Source organism: Mus caroli, unplaced genomic scaffold (assembly GCF_978045245.1).
Source record: "Mus caroli unplaced genomic scaffold, Mus_caroli_1 scaffold_13, whole genome shotgun sequence".
Taxonomy (NCBI): Eukaryota; Metazoa; Chordata; class Mammalia; order Rodentia; family Muridae; genus Mus; species Mus caroli.
Window position 1 is genome coordinate 64734950 of NW_028227268.1, and position 17240 is coordinate 64752189.

General features: G+C 45.3%; 1 protein-coding gene across 9 annotated transcripts; it reads left to right on the forward strand.

Annotated features, from left to right (window-relative positions):
- Nucleotides 1–179: 179 nt before the first annotated feature.
- Znf672 (zinc finger protein 672) lies at nt 180–17207 on the forward strand. 9 transcript variants are annotated; one of them, XM_021177421.3, is made up of 5 exons: nt 8599–8676; nt 9205–9365; nt 11957–12044; nt 12311–12577; nt 14237–17207. In XM_021177421.3, the coding sequence occupies exon 5, from the start codon at nt 14458–14460 to the stop codon at nt 15862–15864; it is 1407 nt and encodes a 468-aa protein (XP_021033080.1). In that variant the 5' UTR covers nt 8599–8676; nt 9205–9365; nt 11957–12044; nt 12311–12577; nt 14237–14457; the 3' UTR covers nt 15865–17207. The 9 variants fall into 9 exon arrangements, with proteins under 9 accessions (XP_029339135.1, XP_021033080.1, XP_029339133.1 ...); XM_029483273.2 differs by having other exon boundaries at nt 9205–9334; XM_021177417.3 differs by lacking the exon at nt 8599–8676 and adding an exon at nt 8732–9079.
- Nucleotides 17208–17240: the final 33 nt, after the last annotated feature.

Below are 17240 nucleotides of genomic sequence, written 5' to 3' on the forward strand. Positions count from 1 at the left end.
GCATGAGTAAGAGTTTCTGAGGAAAACTACAGCAGGTGATGGAAATCGATAGTCCCTCCCAATTCGAGAAATGCCAGCAATAGTGTCGTACGCGGGAGCGGCCATCGATGCTTTAGGAACAGAGGCGGGGCTAAAAACAGTCACTGCCTGGCGCGACCGGAGGTGATGCAACTTCCGGTTTCGGCTAGCTCCTATCTGGGCATTGCTAACAAAAACGAAGTCGTTTTTCAAAAGTGATTTTTTTTTTTTTCCTTTTCTTTTCTTTTTTCTCGGTTCAGTGAATCCGGCGGACTCTAGGTGGAGACAGGTGAGTGAACCTCTCCCGAGACCTGCAGCGAGCGCCATCTCTCCGATCCTCACGGGACGCCAGCTACCCCGTGAAAGCAGAGGATCTCACTGTTAGCTCACTTTCCTAGAGTGGGAGGAGGAGGCTCGAACTTCGCCCAGTGAGCTCCCTGCTTCGTTCATGGGCGGTCTGGATACCAGTGCTATGTGTGGCTTGCAAGACGGACCGAAGCCATGGATGGGATGCCGGATGGATGCTTGCTTGGTACAAATGTCTGACGGCCTCGGGGTCCCAGGCTTTTTTTCTGGAGATGAAACACATATCCGGGCCCAGTTCTCTTCCCATTGGGTTCTGTTGAACATAACCCGTGTTTAGTAAATCGGTGAAGAAAAGAGTCTGTTTAGTCAAGAGCTGCCTTCCTATCTGTGAAGGAGTCTTTAGGTGTTTCGAGAGGCATGAGAATGGAGGAGGACAGGGTTCCGTAGTCTGAAGTGAAAGGAATTCCAGAGCTGGTCCCTGTTAGGGTCCAGGAGTCACCCCACAAACAGGAATATCAATCTCAGTCAGACGGGGATAGTGTATTGAATGCACACCCCAAGGTCGGTAGACATAGCTTAGACTCCGGAACTGAATGCTACTATCATGGACTTCGTTTCAGGGTCAGTTTATATAGGCAGAAAACCATAATGAACTCACAAGCAATTGCGGGGAGGGCTATAGGGTTATTGGCCTTTTTCCAAGTTGTGTGTGTATGTGTAAGTAATTTAGACATAACAGTTCAAGTTGGCTTCTATCTTGCCTGGCTCTGAGTGAAGTCTGCAATTGGGGAATTTGCAAGAAGAACAGTCCTCAAAACATGGTAACAGACCTCTGAACATAACGGGATATATGGTCAACATGACCTCGGTCTGAGCCAGACTATTCTCTGGGTCAGCAGTCAGTCTAATTTCAGTGGCAGCAGTATGAGATGGCACTCATACTGGCAGGCGAGAAGCAAAATGGCTACAGTTATGCCAGGGAGACAGTGCCAGGGAAACAGGCTTCAACTGTCTATGCTATAAGTCCAGCATGTTTCTAGTTAGCAGTTACACTAAAAAGTATTCTGTGGATTGTCAAAGAACGATAAGGCATACTGCGTAAACGGTGGTTCTCAACCTTCCTAGTGCTTCGACCCTTTAAAGTGCTGTCCCCCAACTGTAAAATTATTTTGTTTCTACTCCATAACTGTAATTTTGTGACTGTTATGAATTATAATGTAAATATCTGATATTCAAGTATGGTATCAGGTATGATATGTGACCCTCCCGCAAAGAGGTCACAACCTACAGGTTAAGAACTGGTATAAAGGATTGTACAGCTAGATATACGAGCCAGTACAGTGGGGGAGAAATAGGACTCCAACTAGAGATGAACAAGGGGGAAATTTGTAACCAAAGATCAGTGTTGGGGGTTAGTGGATGAGAATGTGATACAAGGGAAAAATAGGGTAAAGGGGTCTGGCTAAGCCAACCTAACTGGGTTCTTGCTGAAGACAATCCTGGAAGGCTTGTGTCTATAATTGGGAGCCTGGCATACAGAATTGATAGAGGAGTGGTCTTGGTAAACTCACTTCACAAAGTTCTTCATTAAAACTAGGTTTTACGGCCGGGCTTGGTGACACAGGCCTTCAATCCCAGCACTCAGGAGGCAGAGGCAGGTGGATTTCTGAGTTCAAGGCCAGCCTGGTCTACAAAGTGAGTTTCAGGACAGCCAGGGCTATACAGAGAAACCCTGTCTCGAAAAACCAAAAACAAAAAACTAGGTTTTACAAGATAGTGAAGATAGTGTTTGAATAGGCCTAGAAAATGGCTCAGACGCCTGACTAAAGTTAGACCAAAGAATCTTTTTTTTTATGTTTCTCCAAGACTAGGTAGGGCATGAAGGCCCTGTCTTTCCTAATGACTGCATAGCAAGATGTTTGGCTCTTGGCTTCCTGAGAAGGGTTCTCCTAAAGAGTAAGAAATGCATGCACTACCTTAAAGGGATAAAGGAAGGAGACAAGTTTGTAGGCCCTTTTTAGGAAGTGCTCTAAGAAAAGGAAGTTGGGACTCTGTTATTCCCAGGAGTTGCTCAAAATATATAGTACTTTCTCCTGGCAGTGTTGAACTTTCTCAAACAGTTGTTTCCATGGAGCACAGGGGCCTGGGTCCTCCTAGGAACAAGACCACTGATGCTAGAAACCCTGCTAGGATTTAGTTATCTCCTAGGACAGGAGTTTGGATGGAAACATTAGGAACCAAGAGTTCCTCGGTTCCTAGTTCTCCCCTTCCATTCTAACCCTGTGAATAACTACTTAAAGCCTGGGGATTTAGTCCACCCATGGAGGTTTGCTTAGCATGCCTGAGGCCCTTGATCCAACCCCTTCCCCCAGTACACACACACACACACCTTCAGAAGTGCAATATAAAAAGGTATAGACCGGGGAAATCATTCAACAGTTAAAAGGCACCAACTGCCAATTCAGACAGCCTGAGTTGGATCGCTAGAACCCAAGAGTTAGAAGGAGAGGACTCACGGCTGTGAGTCAGCACACATGCACATACACACTCACTAAAAACAAAGAACTAGGTCAGTGGGAGACACCTGTCATCCCATCACTTAAGGAGACCAAGGCAAGAAGAGTGTCACACTAGGCAACTGTGTGGTAACGTCTCCAAAACAGAAAGAAGTAAAAATTTAAAATGGAGTGTGCAAACACAGTTCAGAACTTGTCTGTATGTGCAAGGGGAGTTCAGACTGTTGGACTGCAAAAATTGGAAGTTTTAGTTTTAGAATTCTTATTTTTAGATTTGTTCATGTATGAGTGTTTTGCCTGCTTGTATGTATGTATGTGTACCACATGCGTGTCTGGTGCTCTTAGATTAAAGGGACACATAGAGTCTTCTAGAACTAGAGTTATGGATGTTGTAAACCATCCAGTGAGTGCTAGGTACCAAATCTAGGTACTCTGCAAGAGCAAGTACTCTTTCTATTAAGCCTTTTCTCCAATCCCCCAAAACTTACTTATTACTAATTATTTTATTTGCTTTTTTTGAGACAGGCTCTCAATGTATAGCTTTGGCTGTCCTGGAACTCAAGATCACCTCTCTCTACCCTCTCGTGCTGGGATTAAAGGGCTGAGCAAAACCACTAAAACAAAACAACCAAAAACAAAAAAAACAAAAAAGCCTAGTTTTTAATGAAGATAGTTCAGGGTATGTTGTAAGGAAAATAAAAGATGAAATCAAAGGTCTGGGTGAGAGAGGTAAGAGGCTCAGTGGATAGAGGAGTTGCTATACAAGCCTACAACAACCTGATTTGTTATTTGAGAGGACTCAACTTCAATTTCCAGCACACAGCCATCTGTATCTCCAGTTCTAAGGGATCCATCTCCCTTTTCTGGTCGCCTCAGGCACTGCCTGCATATGGAACACATACATATATGCATACTTTTTTTTTTTTTAATTAACTTGTAAAAGCATTAAAGACAGAGCAATGCTGTGTCAGGCCAGAGGCAGAAAAAAGGACTCTGGAGGAAGAGCAGGAGGAGGCTGGGCCGTTTTTAGATGGTTTCGCTGTACTGCAGGCCTAGAACTGCTGTGACCCTCCTGCTTACCCTTTGTAAGCACTGGCATTTACCTTAGTTTGGGACTTTCTTTTTTCCTGATATTACTATCTTATTAATTTCATCCTTAAAGACTAAGACATCTTGAAATAGTAAAATTTGTTTTCAAAACTGTTGATCTTTAAATACCTTACCAGTATGTTATATCTTTGTACTATACCAAATTCATGTAGCTTGCCTATGTTTAATTTACTGATACCTCTTTTGTAGGTTAGTTTACCTACAAAAGACTAAAATGAAATATCAGTCTTTCTATTGGGATAAGTGTTTAGCACCTTTAAGTTGGCCACACCCAGCCAGGCTGTGGTGGCGCACGCCTTTGATCCCAGCACTTGGGAGGCAGAGGCAGGTGGATTTCTGAGTTCAAGCCCAGCCTGGTCTACAGAGTGAGTTCCAGGACAGCCAGGGCTATACAGAGAAATCCTGTCTCGAAAAATAATTTTTTTTAAAAAAAGGTGGCCACATCCTGAAAGCAGCAGGAGCCCAAACCATTTCTTTTTTATAAAGATTACTATCTAAGGTCTGGAGAGATGGCTCAGCAATTAAGAGTAGCATGCTGTGCTTCCAGAGGACATGAATTGAGTTCCTAGCAGTCCATGTGAAGAAGCTCACAATTTCCTATAAGCACAGCTAAATTTAGGGGACTCGGTGCACAAACACAAACTCATGCACATAGACATAGTTAAAAATCCTTCTAAAGAAGATAACTAACATAATTTATAACTTAAAAGATAATTGTAGAGCCATTAGAATCACATGTATTGCAGATGTTATTTGTAATGCTGTTACTTGCTTATTATCTTTAATTTCCTAAAATCTATTTTGATGTGCCTTTCCATTAATAACTTGAGCTTAATTAAAACCTTCATTCCGTAAAAAACTGAGGTCTGTAACTCAGGACTTAGTTAACCCCGTCTTTCTGTTCCAGTTGTAAATTACGTTTCACTTTGCTGTACTTGGTTCTTTCCACTATTGGAAAACTGTCAGTTGGCTACTATGAAGTTACTTGGAAAAGAGCTGGAGGCAGGAGGTAGAGGACATACTTTGTATGTGGAACCAAAATTGAAACATACAATGGAAAACATAGTGATACAGTAACATGATGAATAGAACTGGACTCTGCCCTTTCACAATAGTAACAGCAAGCCTACATTCACAGGACTCCCATGATGCCTCTGACTCTGCCATTCCCACCGAGGGATGCTCCCACTCCTGGGTACCCGATGGGTCATGTGATGTTCTGTTTCTATTCTATTACCTAGCCATGTGCAGACACCATGACACCAGTCAGAGCTTGTAGACAGTTGAGCTTGTAGCTCTGTAGTCTTTGCCCACCATTTATAAGGGTCTGCATTCACTTCTCATCCTATTGAGAGAGATTCCATCATTGCTAACTCTCTCAAAAGCTCTGCCCACTCCGCTTCCTACAACTCTTGCCCGGTTCCACTCAGCGTGCTCTACCCTGAGCATGCTGAATCTACCCTGGTCCAGAGAGAATGGCTACCCAGTAAATGCAAAACTCTAGCAAAAGAGATGGGTGTCGGGCATGGTGGTGCATGCCTTTAATCCCAGCACTTGGGAGGCAGAGGCAGGTGGAGTTCTGAGTTCGAGGCCATCCTGGTCTACAGAGTGAGTTCCAGGACAGCTAGGGCTATAAAGAGAAACCCTGTCTCGAAAAACAAAAAAAAAGAAAAAGAGAGAGAGAGAGATGGGTGTTCATGTATCATTTTGATGATATCTGCTTCCATATATAAGCAAAAAAGGTTTTGGATAATTTTAATTAGGCAGTACCATGTTCAGAATATCTTTTAAAATCACTGGGCAGGTCCCAGGTTTATAGTCACTAATAATTAAAGCAGCATTATTTTTATTATTTAAAAATTAAAGAAGGCAACAAAGTTAAGTGGGATAGGCCCAATGCATAAATATCTGGTTCAATGGGTAATTTCAGTTCTCAGGTGCTCACAAGATCTGGGTTCTGATTTTACTCTTAACTTTAATGCTTCATTCTTGAAAATAGTTGCTCAAATGTAGCTGCTGGCATGATTGAGGTGTGATCATAAGTTGAAAAATAAGTATCTCTAGGAAGACAGGACCTATGAGTCGGACACCATCAAATTTTTTTTTACTTGAATGTCAGAGTTTAGCTCTGTGCGTTCGTTCCATTTGAGAATTGGCAGGTGATGTAGTAACTGAAAGAGACAAGGAAGGTGTACAAAACAGAGTTTTCCATTTCTGTTTTTCCTTACAACACAATCCTTGAGCACCAAATTTGTCGATGTGTTTAATGCCTTTCAAGTCATAAGTCTTAGAAATCTTACATGAATTCCCTGCAAATTAAGCAGAGTGCCTTAACAAAAATGTAGTCAGCTGTCTGCTTTTCACTAAATAACTAAATATGTAATTGGTCTCTGGAGTTCTGTTTAATTTTTATTTATTTTGTTGTGTGTATGTGTATGTGTGTGCTCTAGCGCACGTGCACATGTGAAGATCGGAGAACAACCCTTAGAGGATTTTCTGCTGGTACCTTGTGAGATCTGGGAATCAAACTCAGGCCGTGAGGTCTGTACACAAGAGCCTCTCCCCACTAAGATATCTTTACAGTCCTGAAGCTATGTTTTGTTTGTTTTGTTTTTTTCCTGAGACAGGGTTTCTCTGTATAGCCCTGGCTGTCCTGGAACTCACTTTGTAGACGAGGCTGGCCTCGAACTCAGAACTCCGCCTGCCTCTGCCTCCCAAGTGCTGGTATTAAAGGTGTGCGCCACCACTGCCTGGCTGAGACTAGGTTTTCTTTTGAGGCTAGAAGCCATGATAGGATAAAAATAGTAGACAAGGAGCTATATTTACTTTTATTATGAAAATTGACAGGAAAATAGAAAGCAAGGTTTGGATCCTTCCATATCTCATCTGCGTGTGCAACATGGAGGGCCTAAAACCCAGCAGGCAATGTGTGGATTTGGACTGAGATGTGGAAATGCCTTCAGTCATCAGAGCATGATGTCTTAATTGCAGAGCATGATGGTCACACCTTTAGTCCTGACACAGGGAGGCAGAGGCAAGTGGATCTCTGAGTTTGAAGCCACCCTAGTGAACATAGCAAATTCCAGGCCAGCCAGGGCTACATAGTGAGACCCTCTCTCTCAAAACAAAGCCTACCTGCTCTGCAAATGACAGGTTAGCAGCTCAGTAATCGCTGTCTTTTACTCATCACCAGAACCATCTGTAACATCTGGCCGTGCCAGTTTCACTGTCTGCACCTAGAAGATAACACCCTGGAAACCACCATAAAGCTGAACCTATGTGTATATACTAATATATTTGTGTGACATTTCAGTCTGTTGTCATCTAAAAAGTAAACAACTGTGAAGTTGTTACAAAATAAGTCACTCAGAAGGGGAGGGGGATGGGAGGAGGATCTTCCTGAAGAGGGTATTGGGAGGAGGGGGCTGATACTGTGATGTAAATTTTTAAAAGGCAACTTGAACGCTTACTATCAGTTCCCAGTATGTATTATAAAGTCAAATGATTAAATATATTTATATATCTTACAAAATTAAGTCATGCACAAGCTTTTTTTTATGTTACTCTTTTATTTCAATAATGGTATTGACAGGTAGTTTCATGTCTGTTGCTTTAGTAAAACACCCTGACAGAACAACTAAATGAAGCAAGACTATTTTAGCTTCAACTCTAGGTGATAGTCCATTACTATGGAGGAGTCTCAGCAGCAGGAACTAAGACAAATGGATGCTTGACGCTTGCTCTCTATCGCCTCCCAACACTAGGAACAGGGCAGAACCTAATCCATGACATGGTACCTCCCACATTGGGAGAGGGCCTTCCACCTCACTTAACCCAATCATGAAAACGTTAACCATGGGTCAACTCAATCCATATAATTCTCGTTGAGACTGTATTCTCAGGTGTTTTGATATCCTTTCAAATTGACAAAACTAACCAACACAGGGTCTCAGGGTCTATACTGGCTAGGAATTGCGGAGGTACGAGATAACTTTGAATTCCTGCTCCCGCTTCGTCCAGCTAGTCTGCGTTCCACCGATCTGTTTCGTGTGGTACTTGTAAATAAACTCGGTCTCGGCTCGTCCAGCAATCTGTCAATTGAGCTACATCCCCACCCAGCAGGTTTACGGTTTTGAGTTGGGCGTTCTAAGCTGCAAGCGCTGGCTAGAAACCCTTGCTCTGAAAGGTTGGGAGCCGTCTCCATTCACACCAGAAGGCATCTGGTCAGCAGAACAGGACTACCGCCGTCCCTGGCAAAGCTGGACAGGTCACTAATCTATAGGGAAGATTAATCAAGACCGTGAGCATCTAGTCTGGCCTCACAGTATAGAAAGGCACTAACATGGCGACGAATGGGTGCTACTGGTCTCCCTCGAATGATCTATACGGCACTGACTCGGCTCAAGGTGGCACTGGGCTCACAGCCCTTTGCTCTCAGTAGCAGAAGGGCCCATGCGTAGACACCCGAAAGGAGAAACAGGTTAGCTAAACCTGGCCTGTGACACTGTGGGCACATCATGTCAACTCCGCCCTCCGCCAGGGCAAGTCAATAGTGCGCTTGCGCGGGCTAGATGCCCCTGTAACCCTGCGGACAGGGTGGGCCAATCAGCGTGCTGGCTCCTGGCTCCGCCCTGCACTGCGCCCGCCCCTTCCTCCGCGCGCTGAGGCTAGCGCTGTCCGCAACGCTTTGAGGTGAACGCGGCTCGGAACGGCCCTCTGACGACTGGTGAGGGGGCTTGAGGGCCTCAAGGCAGGGCGGGCGGGCGGGGCCGCGGCCCTCGGCGGCTGCCGTCTCCCTCAATCCTGGGTCGAGGGACCTGGACGGGAGGGCGGCGGGCCAATGCGCCTGCGCAGGTTGCTCCAGGCCGGCGGTGCTGTCCAGCCTCGCACCCGGGAAGTTGCCCGCTTGACGGAGCGGGCCAGGGGCGATGACAGCCTGCGGCCGGTAGTGGCAGCTTCAGGAGACCCGGGGAAGCGTCCTGCAGGCTCGCGTCACTCGGGCGCCGGCGCCCGCCTGTGGTTAAGACAGGCCCGGGTCTGTGTGTGCCATCGCGGTGGGAAAGGATTCTTGGGGCGGAGCGAAAAAGCCAGAAAGACCTGGCAGGCTGTAGTGTGCTAGAAGTCGGCCAGTAAGTTATGCCCCTGCCTCAGTCAGGCTCTGCCTAAGTAAGAGCGGTCCTGCAGAGTAAATCGCAAGTACCGCACAACTTCAGTTCTCAGGTTTATGACTGCTTTGACCTTTCTCTCTTCATAGAAACTGTTATGGTTTCCTGTATTGAGTTATCCCAGGCTGCAGGTACAGGCAACTTAAGTCCTCAAGGTCACACAATTAGTCATGGAAGAACTAGGAATTGGATGCTTGCCTTTCTGGATCCTCTAAGCAGGTTTGTCAACATAAAACGAAGCTCCCCAAAGGTAATGTGAGATGTATGCAGGCTACAGCAGAATTGGGGGAAAATTGCTATAAGTTTTAGATGCTATGTAATTATAGTCTTAGCTTTCAGGTTAGTGGAGGTTAGTGGTTTAAGTTAATGTCTTCCAGAAGCTTTACCTGATGGTACAAAAGACTGTTAGATACAGAGATGAGAGATAAATGACTGCTAAGGTGATTAAAAATAAAGATATCCAAAATAAATGTATCACCCCTACCAGACTTCCCGCCTCTGCCTCGGATGCTTGCACTACTGTGCCGGGGTGCTGTGAGATGAGACTGGGTAGACAGGAAGGTGATCTTTGGGAGAGCTTTTGGGCTGTTGTGTTTTGTTTTTATAAACAAAATCTTAAGGAACAAATTCCTGTATCATGTTATTAGCCACCATAATTCAGGTAGCAAGATTGACGACAACTTGAAGCTACATGATACCTCGTCCTCAAAGAAGTACAGGTAGCAGATGAGAAAACCGTGCCAACAAAAGAAGTGGGAGGCCTGGTTTGGGTTTAAGATTTATGTGTATGTGTTTGGGCATATGTATGAGTGCACTCGACCATGGAGGTCAGAAGAAAGCAACAGGTCCCCTGGAGCTTCAGTCACAGGCACTTGTGAGCCACCCTACATTGATGCTGAGAATCAGCCAAAGTTTGGTCCTTTGCAAGAACAGCAAGCTCTCTTAAAATCACAGAGCCATCTTACCAGCCCATACTATAGGTGTTAGATGCTATCTAGTGAGCAACATAGCTGCTGAGTAGAAGATAATAGTCTCCTAAATGAATATATTCTTAAGGATCTTAGGTCAGATGCGGAGGTGGGTGGTAAATGGCTATTACAAGGACTAGAGATGACACAGGATGATTTAGGCTCTCTATCTGCAGCAGTCCAAGTCTCCATAGCCAAGCAAGTTCTAATCACTCTGCAGAGTCTTCAGCATATGTGTGGCTTTCCGCAGGTTTTTACCCCAACTCAGGTATCCAGGGTAAAGTGTGTATGTATATGGTTGGATGGATCCATAGAGAACAGATTTGAAAGAGCTAACACAGCCACTCGCCACAAAGCAGCATTTTAGTCTGTTTATTTATTGGTGATCCCTTAAAATTCAATCACCTGGCAATGTCATAACTGAGTTTAAGTAATTTCTGTGATAGTCACAATGACAAGTCCACATTTTCAGGATTCATTCCATTGTTAATTGGCACATAGTTACACATCATTCCCTACAGTGTAGAGTATGTTATGTCCAACTCATTAGAAGGCCCAGAAAGATTGTAGTCTATTCTCCCATGTTCTTTCTACTCCAAGACTTCTAGCCATTCTGTACTTCAGTCTTTCCCAGAGGGATAGAGGATACGCTCTTGCTATCTGTATTTTCTTGTACCTACACTCTAATTTCTAGCCTTCACAGATTTCACAATCTTTTCAAAATGAGAACTTTCGATTTGTATTTGGATCATGATCAGACTTGGTTCTTGAGGTGGAGGCAGTTATCTCTCCTACTCCTGTCACCTTCTTCAATATGTCACACTGGTCATAAGTCTTTCTACTCACATACCATCCAGAAAGGAATGGGTAATTGAACTCTACCTGATTTCAGGGATCACAGAACCTCAGGAACAGCAGCATCTCTTAGCTTCCTAGAGTTAGGAAGAATTCACTTTCCCTGGAGAGCCACACTCCATATTCCTACCTCAAGTTCCTGTCCCCTCACTTAAGTTCCATTTCCTGGGCAAGGGACCTAAGATTAATGTAGCATACACAAGCTGAATCTTCAGAACCAGAGGAACATACGAGTCCAGCCACCATTCTTGTCACCAGACACACCTGCATGCTTTCAATACAACCAGACAAGTTCTTAAGGGACTCTCAGGTTACATGGGGGATGGGGAAGGTAAAGGATAGCCACCACCTCAGAGTACTGTTGGATGAAAGGGTACACCCAAATATGTAGTCATGTATTGATGCTCATGACAGTAGTGATGGTTTTACTGAGATTAGCAGTGAGAGGAGGTATTGCAGTCACAGCCCAAATTCCAACAAGGTCTCCTAGATGGGCATTACAGGGACCTGTTTTCTAGAAGAGTGACTCATTTCCTTTGGAAGGGATGGTCAGGAAACTGAGCCTTGGGAAACTGGGGGGGAAACCCTCCAAGCTTAGTGAAGTTCTAATGGTCAGATGGATTTAACTGCTTTGTTCCAACAACAGCCCTCTTGGGGACTCTGAGGTAGACTAAAGTTCCTCTAAGTTGTTTCAGAACTTGAAATGTGTGATTGCTCCAGTAGAAATAAAATGTTAACCATATTTATAATTTGTGTGTGTGTGTGTGTGTGTGTGTGTGTGTGTGTGTGTGTGTGTGTGTGTGAGTGATTGCACCCAGGGCCTTATGCATACTAGAAAACAATCTAGGTTATCCCTACCCCTAAACATTGTTGATGAAATAATTTGCTTATCATTTTCATGCTGAAACTTTTAAGTAAATGCATTTGAGCATCACAACACTTCCAAATGCTTAGTTGCTACACGCAGCTTTTAGTAAGCACAGCTCTAGACCATTAAGATCAGTTTCATTCCTACTAGGTAAACGAGTTTTACTTAACTCTGGCTTCAAGATGGATATCCTCTATGACTCCTGACTTGAGCTTCTCATCCTACCCAAGAAATATTGGTATGGCAAAACAAACACCTAGAGAGAAGCTAACTGGATTTGCCCAGTTGACTGTTAATAAATGTACTAAATTGTGATTAATTTTGATACTGACTTGCAGTTGTAATAAAGTATGCTTGAAAGCTAAAAAGTATTCAACAGTCAGGACCTGTTGCTCATCCCAAACTAAAACATAGTGGTTATATAACACTTCAAGACTCACTCTCAAAGTGATGATATTTAGGATAATTTCTAAGTGTTCTAAGCATTATAATTTTTCTTTCCAGGTTTCTACCCCAGGCATGGACCTATTTGCTCATATAATAGGGTGAGCTAAGGAAGAGATGTGAAAAAGCCAAGCAGCAAGCTTGCACCCTACACTCATGTCTGTTATAGGAAGAGATGGACTCTTTTTTTATTTGCCTTTTATATGTACATACTTGTTGTGTGTTTGGGTTACTTTCCTTGGGCAAGTTCCTTAGGAAGCACTGGCCTAGGAGAGGGTGAGCACCCAGAAGCATGGGCTGAGAGATGCCAGCCTCCCAAGACCTCAGGTGAGTCAGAGTGTTGCTCTTATACATTTGAAATCAGCCACTGGGTTGTAGTTTCATGAAGGCAAATATTCCTTAAACAATCAGCAAGTTTGAAGGTAGAGGTAGGCAGTTCTCTGTGAGTTCAAGGCCAGCCAAGGCAACATAATGAGACCCTGACTCAAAACTAAAATTAAGGGACTGGAGAGGTGGCTCAGCAGGTAACAATACATACTGTTCTTCCATAGGATCCAAGTTCAGTTCCCAGCACCCACTTCAGGTGGCTCGGAACTGCCTGTAACCCCAGTTCCAGAGGATCTGATGCCCTCTTCTAGTCTCTGTGGGTACCTGCACTCTTGTGCATATATCCTTACAGAGAAACACATAAAAATAAGATAAATATTAAAATTAAATTAAAAATAGAAAGTTCCCCAAGGATTCAGAGCTAACTACTGTAAAGTCAGCTCTTTGGCTGCAAAGGTGCCCCTGCTTTGCAGAGTTTGAAAATCAACTTTAAGTAAGGTATCTGGGGTGTCTGTAAAATTGTCCAGAGTGGGGCTGGGTTAAACACACGTAAAAATAGAGTAGTGTCACAGGTGAGATGAGTGGCTAATGGCCGCTTGTGGCTTTATTCTCCCTTGGCTTTAGTATGTAAAAATAACCATTTCAGAAATACCTTCCTCTCGCTGGGCGTGGTGATTCGCTCTTTAATCCTAGCACTCAGAGACAGGTGGGTCTCTGGACATGGTAGTGCATGCCTGTAATCCCAGCACTCTAGAGGCAGAGGCAGGTACATCTCTTGAGTTTAAGGCCAGCCTGATCTACAGATTGAGTTCCAGGACAGCCAGGACTACATAAATAGACCCTGCCTCAAAATTAAAAAAAAAAAAAAAAGGAAGAAAGTCTGTCCTTCCAGAAAAAAAAGGTCCCAGAGGTGGGTATCCCTGTTGTTCTTCCACCCTGCATGGAGAAAGCGATCTTAGGCTCACACCTCAAGTTTACTGTTAGCCACAAGTTTCATCCACTTGCTTCCAGGTACATACAGAAGGTAGACAAATGGTTCTTCAGTCAAACCATGCACCTGCTGGGCATGGTATATTTTCATTTCCCACAAGAAAATGACTACTGCCACTTTGTTTGCTTTTTTCATGCTGATCTGAGAGCATACTTTACTAGAAAACAAAGACTGACTGATGTCTTACCTAGTTAACTTTATTAGTGACAACTCCCTCAGGGCCTGGGATTTATCACAAGCCCAGGATACCCAGTACCAGGTATGGTCCCTTAGATCAGTGTAGCTGTGTCCCCCATTGGGTCAGCATGTGTGTCAGGCCTATTTTCTGGTAGACAAGGGATTCCTACCTCTGATACATTAGGAGATGGCCAAGGAGGGATGGTAAGCTAAGAATTCCCCAGGGACCTATATCACACCAAAAAAAAAAAAAAAAGAAAGGCACTTCTCTCTTGGCCTCTCCAGCAATTTTGAGGGTTCCTAGTTCTAACAAAGAAACACACAGGCACCTTAGAATCCATACCTGTCTGTTTCGTGGACAGGTGTGATCTGTCCCTCTTGATACACCCCTCTGAATTTCTGGGAGCCATGTGGGTTTCATCTCTTGAGAGCTAGACTAGCTAATGTGTTACAGACCTAGAGAGTTCAAGGTACCTTTTCTGTGTCCCCAGCCAGAGTTGTTGCAGCCAGTGCTGAACTCGGGGTGACCTCCCTACAGGGATCACAATAATGAATGAGCCCAGCTGTAGCCTGCTTTTTGAACAGCCAGACATGTGCTCTTGAAAGAAGAAACCCAGGAATCTGAAGAGCAGTTTTCAAGGCCACAGCCTTTCCCCTTTGCTGCTTTCCAGGCTTTAAAACTACAAATTATTGACTGGGAAAGGCAGACATCATGTTCACAGCACCTGGTCTGGCTACGACCCAGGAAAGACCTTATTCCTGCAGTGTGTGTGGCAAGAGCTTTCAGTATAGTGCAGTGCTGCTGAGGCACGAACGGGCCCATGGTGGCGACAAGCGTTTCCGCTGTCTAGAGTGTGGTGAACGCTGTGCTCGAGCAGCAGACCTACGCGCACACAGGTGGACCCATGCTGGCCAGACCCTCTATATCTGCAGCGAGTGTGGCCAGAGTTTCAGTCACAGCGGCCTGCTGGATCTACACCTGGGAACGCACCGAAGGCGCAGCCGCTCTTGTCCTTGCCGCCTCTGTGGCCGTCGCTTCCCTCATGTCCCTGCGCTGCTGCTGCATCGTGCTCACCAGCACCCACCTGAGAAGCCCCACCGCTGCCCTCTGTGTGCCCGCTCTTTTCGGCAGAGTGCTCTTCCTTTCCACCTGGCACGAGCACACCCCCCTGAGATCATCACTGTCACCGCCCCTTCCCCCAGCACGCTCTACCACTGTACACAGTGCCCACGGGCCTTCCATAGCAGTGCTGGGCTGCGGAACCATTCCCGCATCCATGTGGTCCCCAGCCTCAGTGACCCTGGCACTGAGGCCCATCTATGTGGCATATGTGGTAAGAGCTTCAGCAAGAGTTCCACACTCACGCGACACCTCCAGAGGCACTCTGGGGAAAAGCCTTTCAAGTGCCCTGAGTGTGGCAAGGGCTTCTTGGAGAGTGCCACACTTGTGCGGCACCAGCGAACACACACTGGGGAGAAGCCATATGCATGTAGCGACTGTGGACGCTGTTTCAGCGAGAGCTCCACACTGCTGCGTCACCAGCGCAGCCATCAGGGTGAAAGGCCACACGTGTGTGTCACTTGTGGCAAGGGCTTTGGGCAGCGGTATGATCTAGTAGTGCACCAGCGTAGCCACACAGGGGAGAGGCCCTTCCCATGCCCGGAGTGTGGCCGGGGCTTCACAGACCGCTCTGACCTCACCAAACATCTGCGCACACACACAGGGGAAAAGCCCTACCACTGTGAGTTGTGTGGCAAGCGATTCACCTGCATTTCCAACCTCAATGTACATTTGCGCAACCATGCAGGCCATAAACCACACAAGTGCCCAGAGTGCGGCAAGTCCTTTAGTGTTGCCTCCAAGCTTGCACTGCATAGAAAGACACACCTAGGTGAGCGGACAGCGGAATGCACAGAGTGTGGCAAATTCTTTAGCCATGGCCGGTCGCTATCACAGCACCAGCGGTCCCACAGAAGGGCTCGAGCAGCTGCAATGGCAGCCACTACCACCACCACTGTAGTCACTGAAGTGACAATAGGTCCTTCTCTCACTCTCACAGGGCCAACAGAACAGGAGAAATCAGGGCTCTTAGTATCACCATTTCAGGAAACTTGCTAAAGAGGGCTCCAGGAGATAGCTGGGTGAACAGACTTTCAGTCCTAAGGAAAAGCTCAGATGGTTTGGGAAGCCAAACCTGCTGTTGTTACATTGTTGCTAGCCGTTCACCTAGCTTGCCTTGTCTCTAAATGGAAATCCCCATCAGTTCTTCTATCATCCATCCTTGTATTCCCCAACTCTGAGTACTAAGAGTCAGGGAACCGATGTCACAGCCCTATGCAAGACAAACCAGGTGCTTGTGCTCCATTGCTGCCACTCTGCTCTGTTACGTGGGCTGAGCTCTACCTTTGCTGCCTGTTAATCTCTACTGCTTTCTCTTGCTTGAGACATAGTTGAAGAGGTAACCTACAGGCAGTATAGGAGAGTGGAATAGCTCCCTTCATTAAAGGACCAAGATCTGTGACAAGTTTCTCCCTTGCAGGGGTAACCAGAATACATGTAAGTAGGCAGTCTTCAGCCTGGCCATCCATATGTCCTTTGACAAGATGATCTTAGGGCCCAACAAGATGGTTAGACAGGTAAAGGTACCTGCAGACAACCTAATTTGATCCTTCGAATCCACATATGTACTATGGTACATGTGCACACAAGTGTAAAACTTTTTTCAGTAAATGGCTCTTAGGACAGCTTTCTCCAATCAGTTAGGAAACAGTTGTTTTGCGATGCAGAAGAGTGTTTGGGTCCATAAAGCCCAGTACTGTGTGAAACAAAAGATTTCCAGGTGAAACTTCAAGGCCCAAGAAAACAAGTTACCTGAAGTACTGGGCAAGAGCAGGCTGTAAAGCCTGGAATTGTTCAATGACTGCTTATAGCTGGTGATATTGTTACTTGCTTGGGTTTGTGACACCAAGAACCCCTTTGTCAAAATGAGTTCCAAGTTCTCTTCCTTTTAGGTGGTGGTTTCTTCATTGCTGTGACAAAATGCCTAAGAAAATCAACTTAAAGGTTTATTTTGGCTCGTGGTTTCAATAGTGTCACTTCGTTGTCAACTGGCTCCACTTTGAGCCTGAACCAAAATAGAAAGACACAGGCTGTCTACTCTGGGGAAAGGACATATGGGAAGGATATAGGGAAGATTACTCTTCAAAAGCACTTCCCCAGAGACTGTGGCCTTCAAACCATGAACTTATCAAAGGATTAGCCCATTAGCAAGTCATGATCCACAATTCAATTACCTCTCAAAAATTCATCCATTGTAGACTAAATAGCTATTTTGCTGTGGGGCTCAGTTCTATATCAGAAGGCCAGACTGCAGGGCCTAAGCAGAGGCAAATGCTAGACAGAACAGGGTTATCTGCTTCCTGGTCTAGTCTGCCCCTAGGCCAAGGCAACTGTTAACACTCTACAGGAAGGTCTGTAAAGTAAGTCTAGAAAGA

What these genes read in the sequence shown, in the direction of transcription:
- Znf672 (XM_029483275.2), top strand. Translation starts at nt 14,458, where the DNA reads ATGTTCACAGCACCTGGTCTGGCTACGACCCAGGAAAGACCTTATTCC.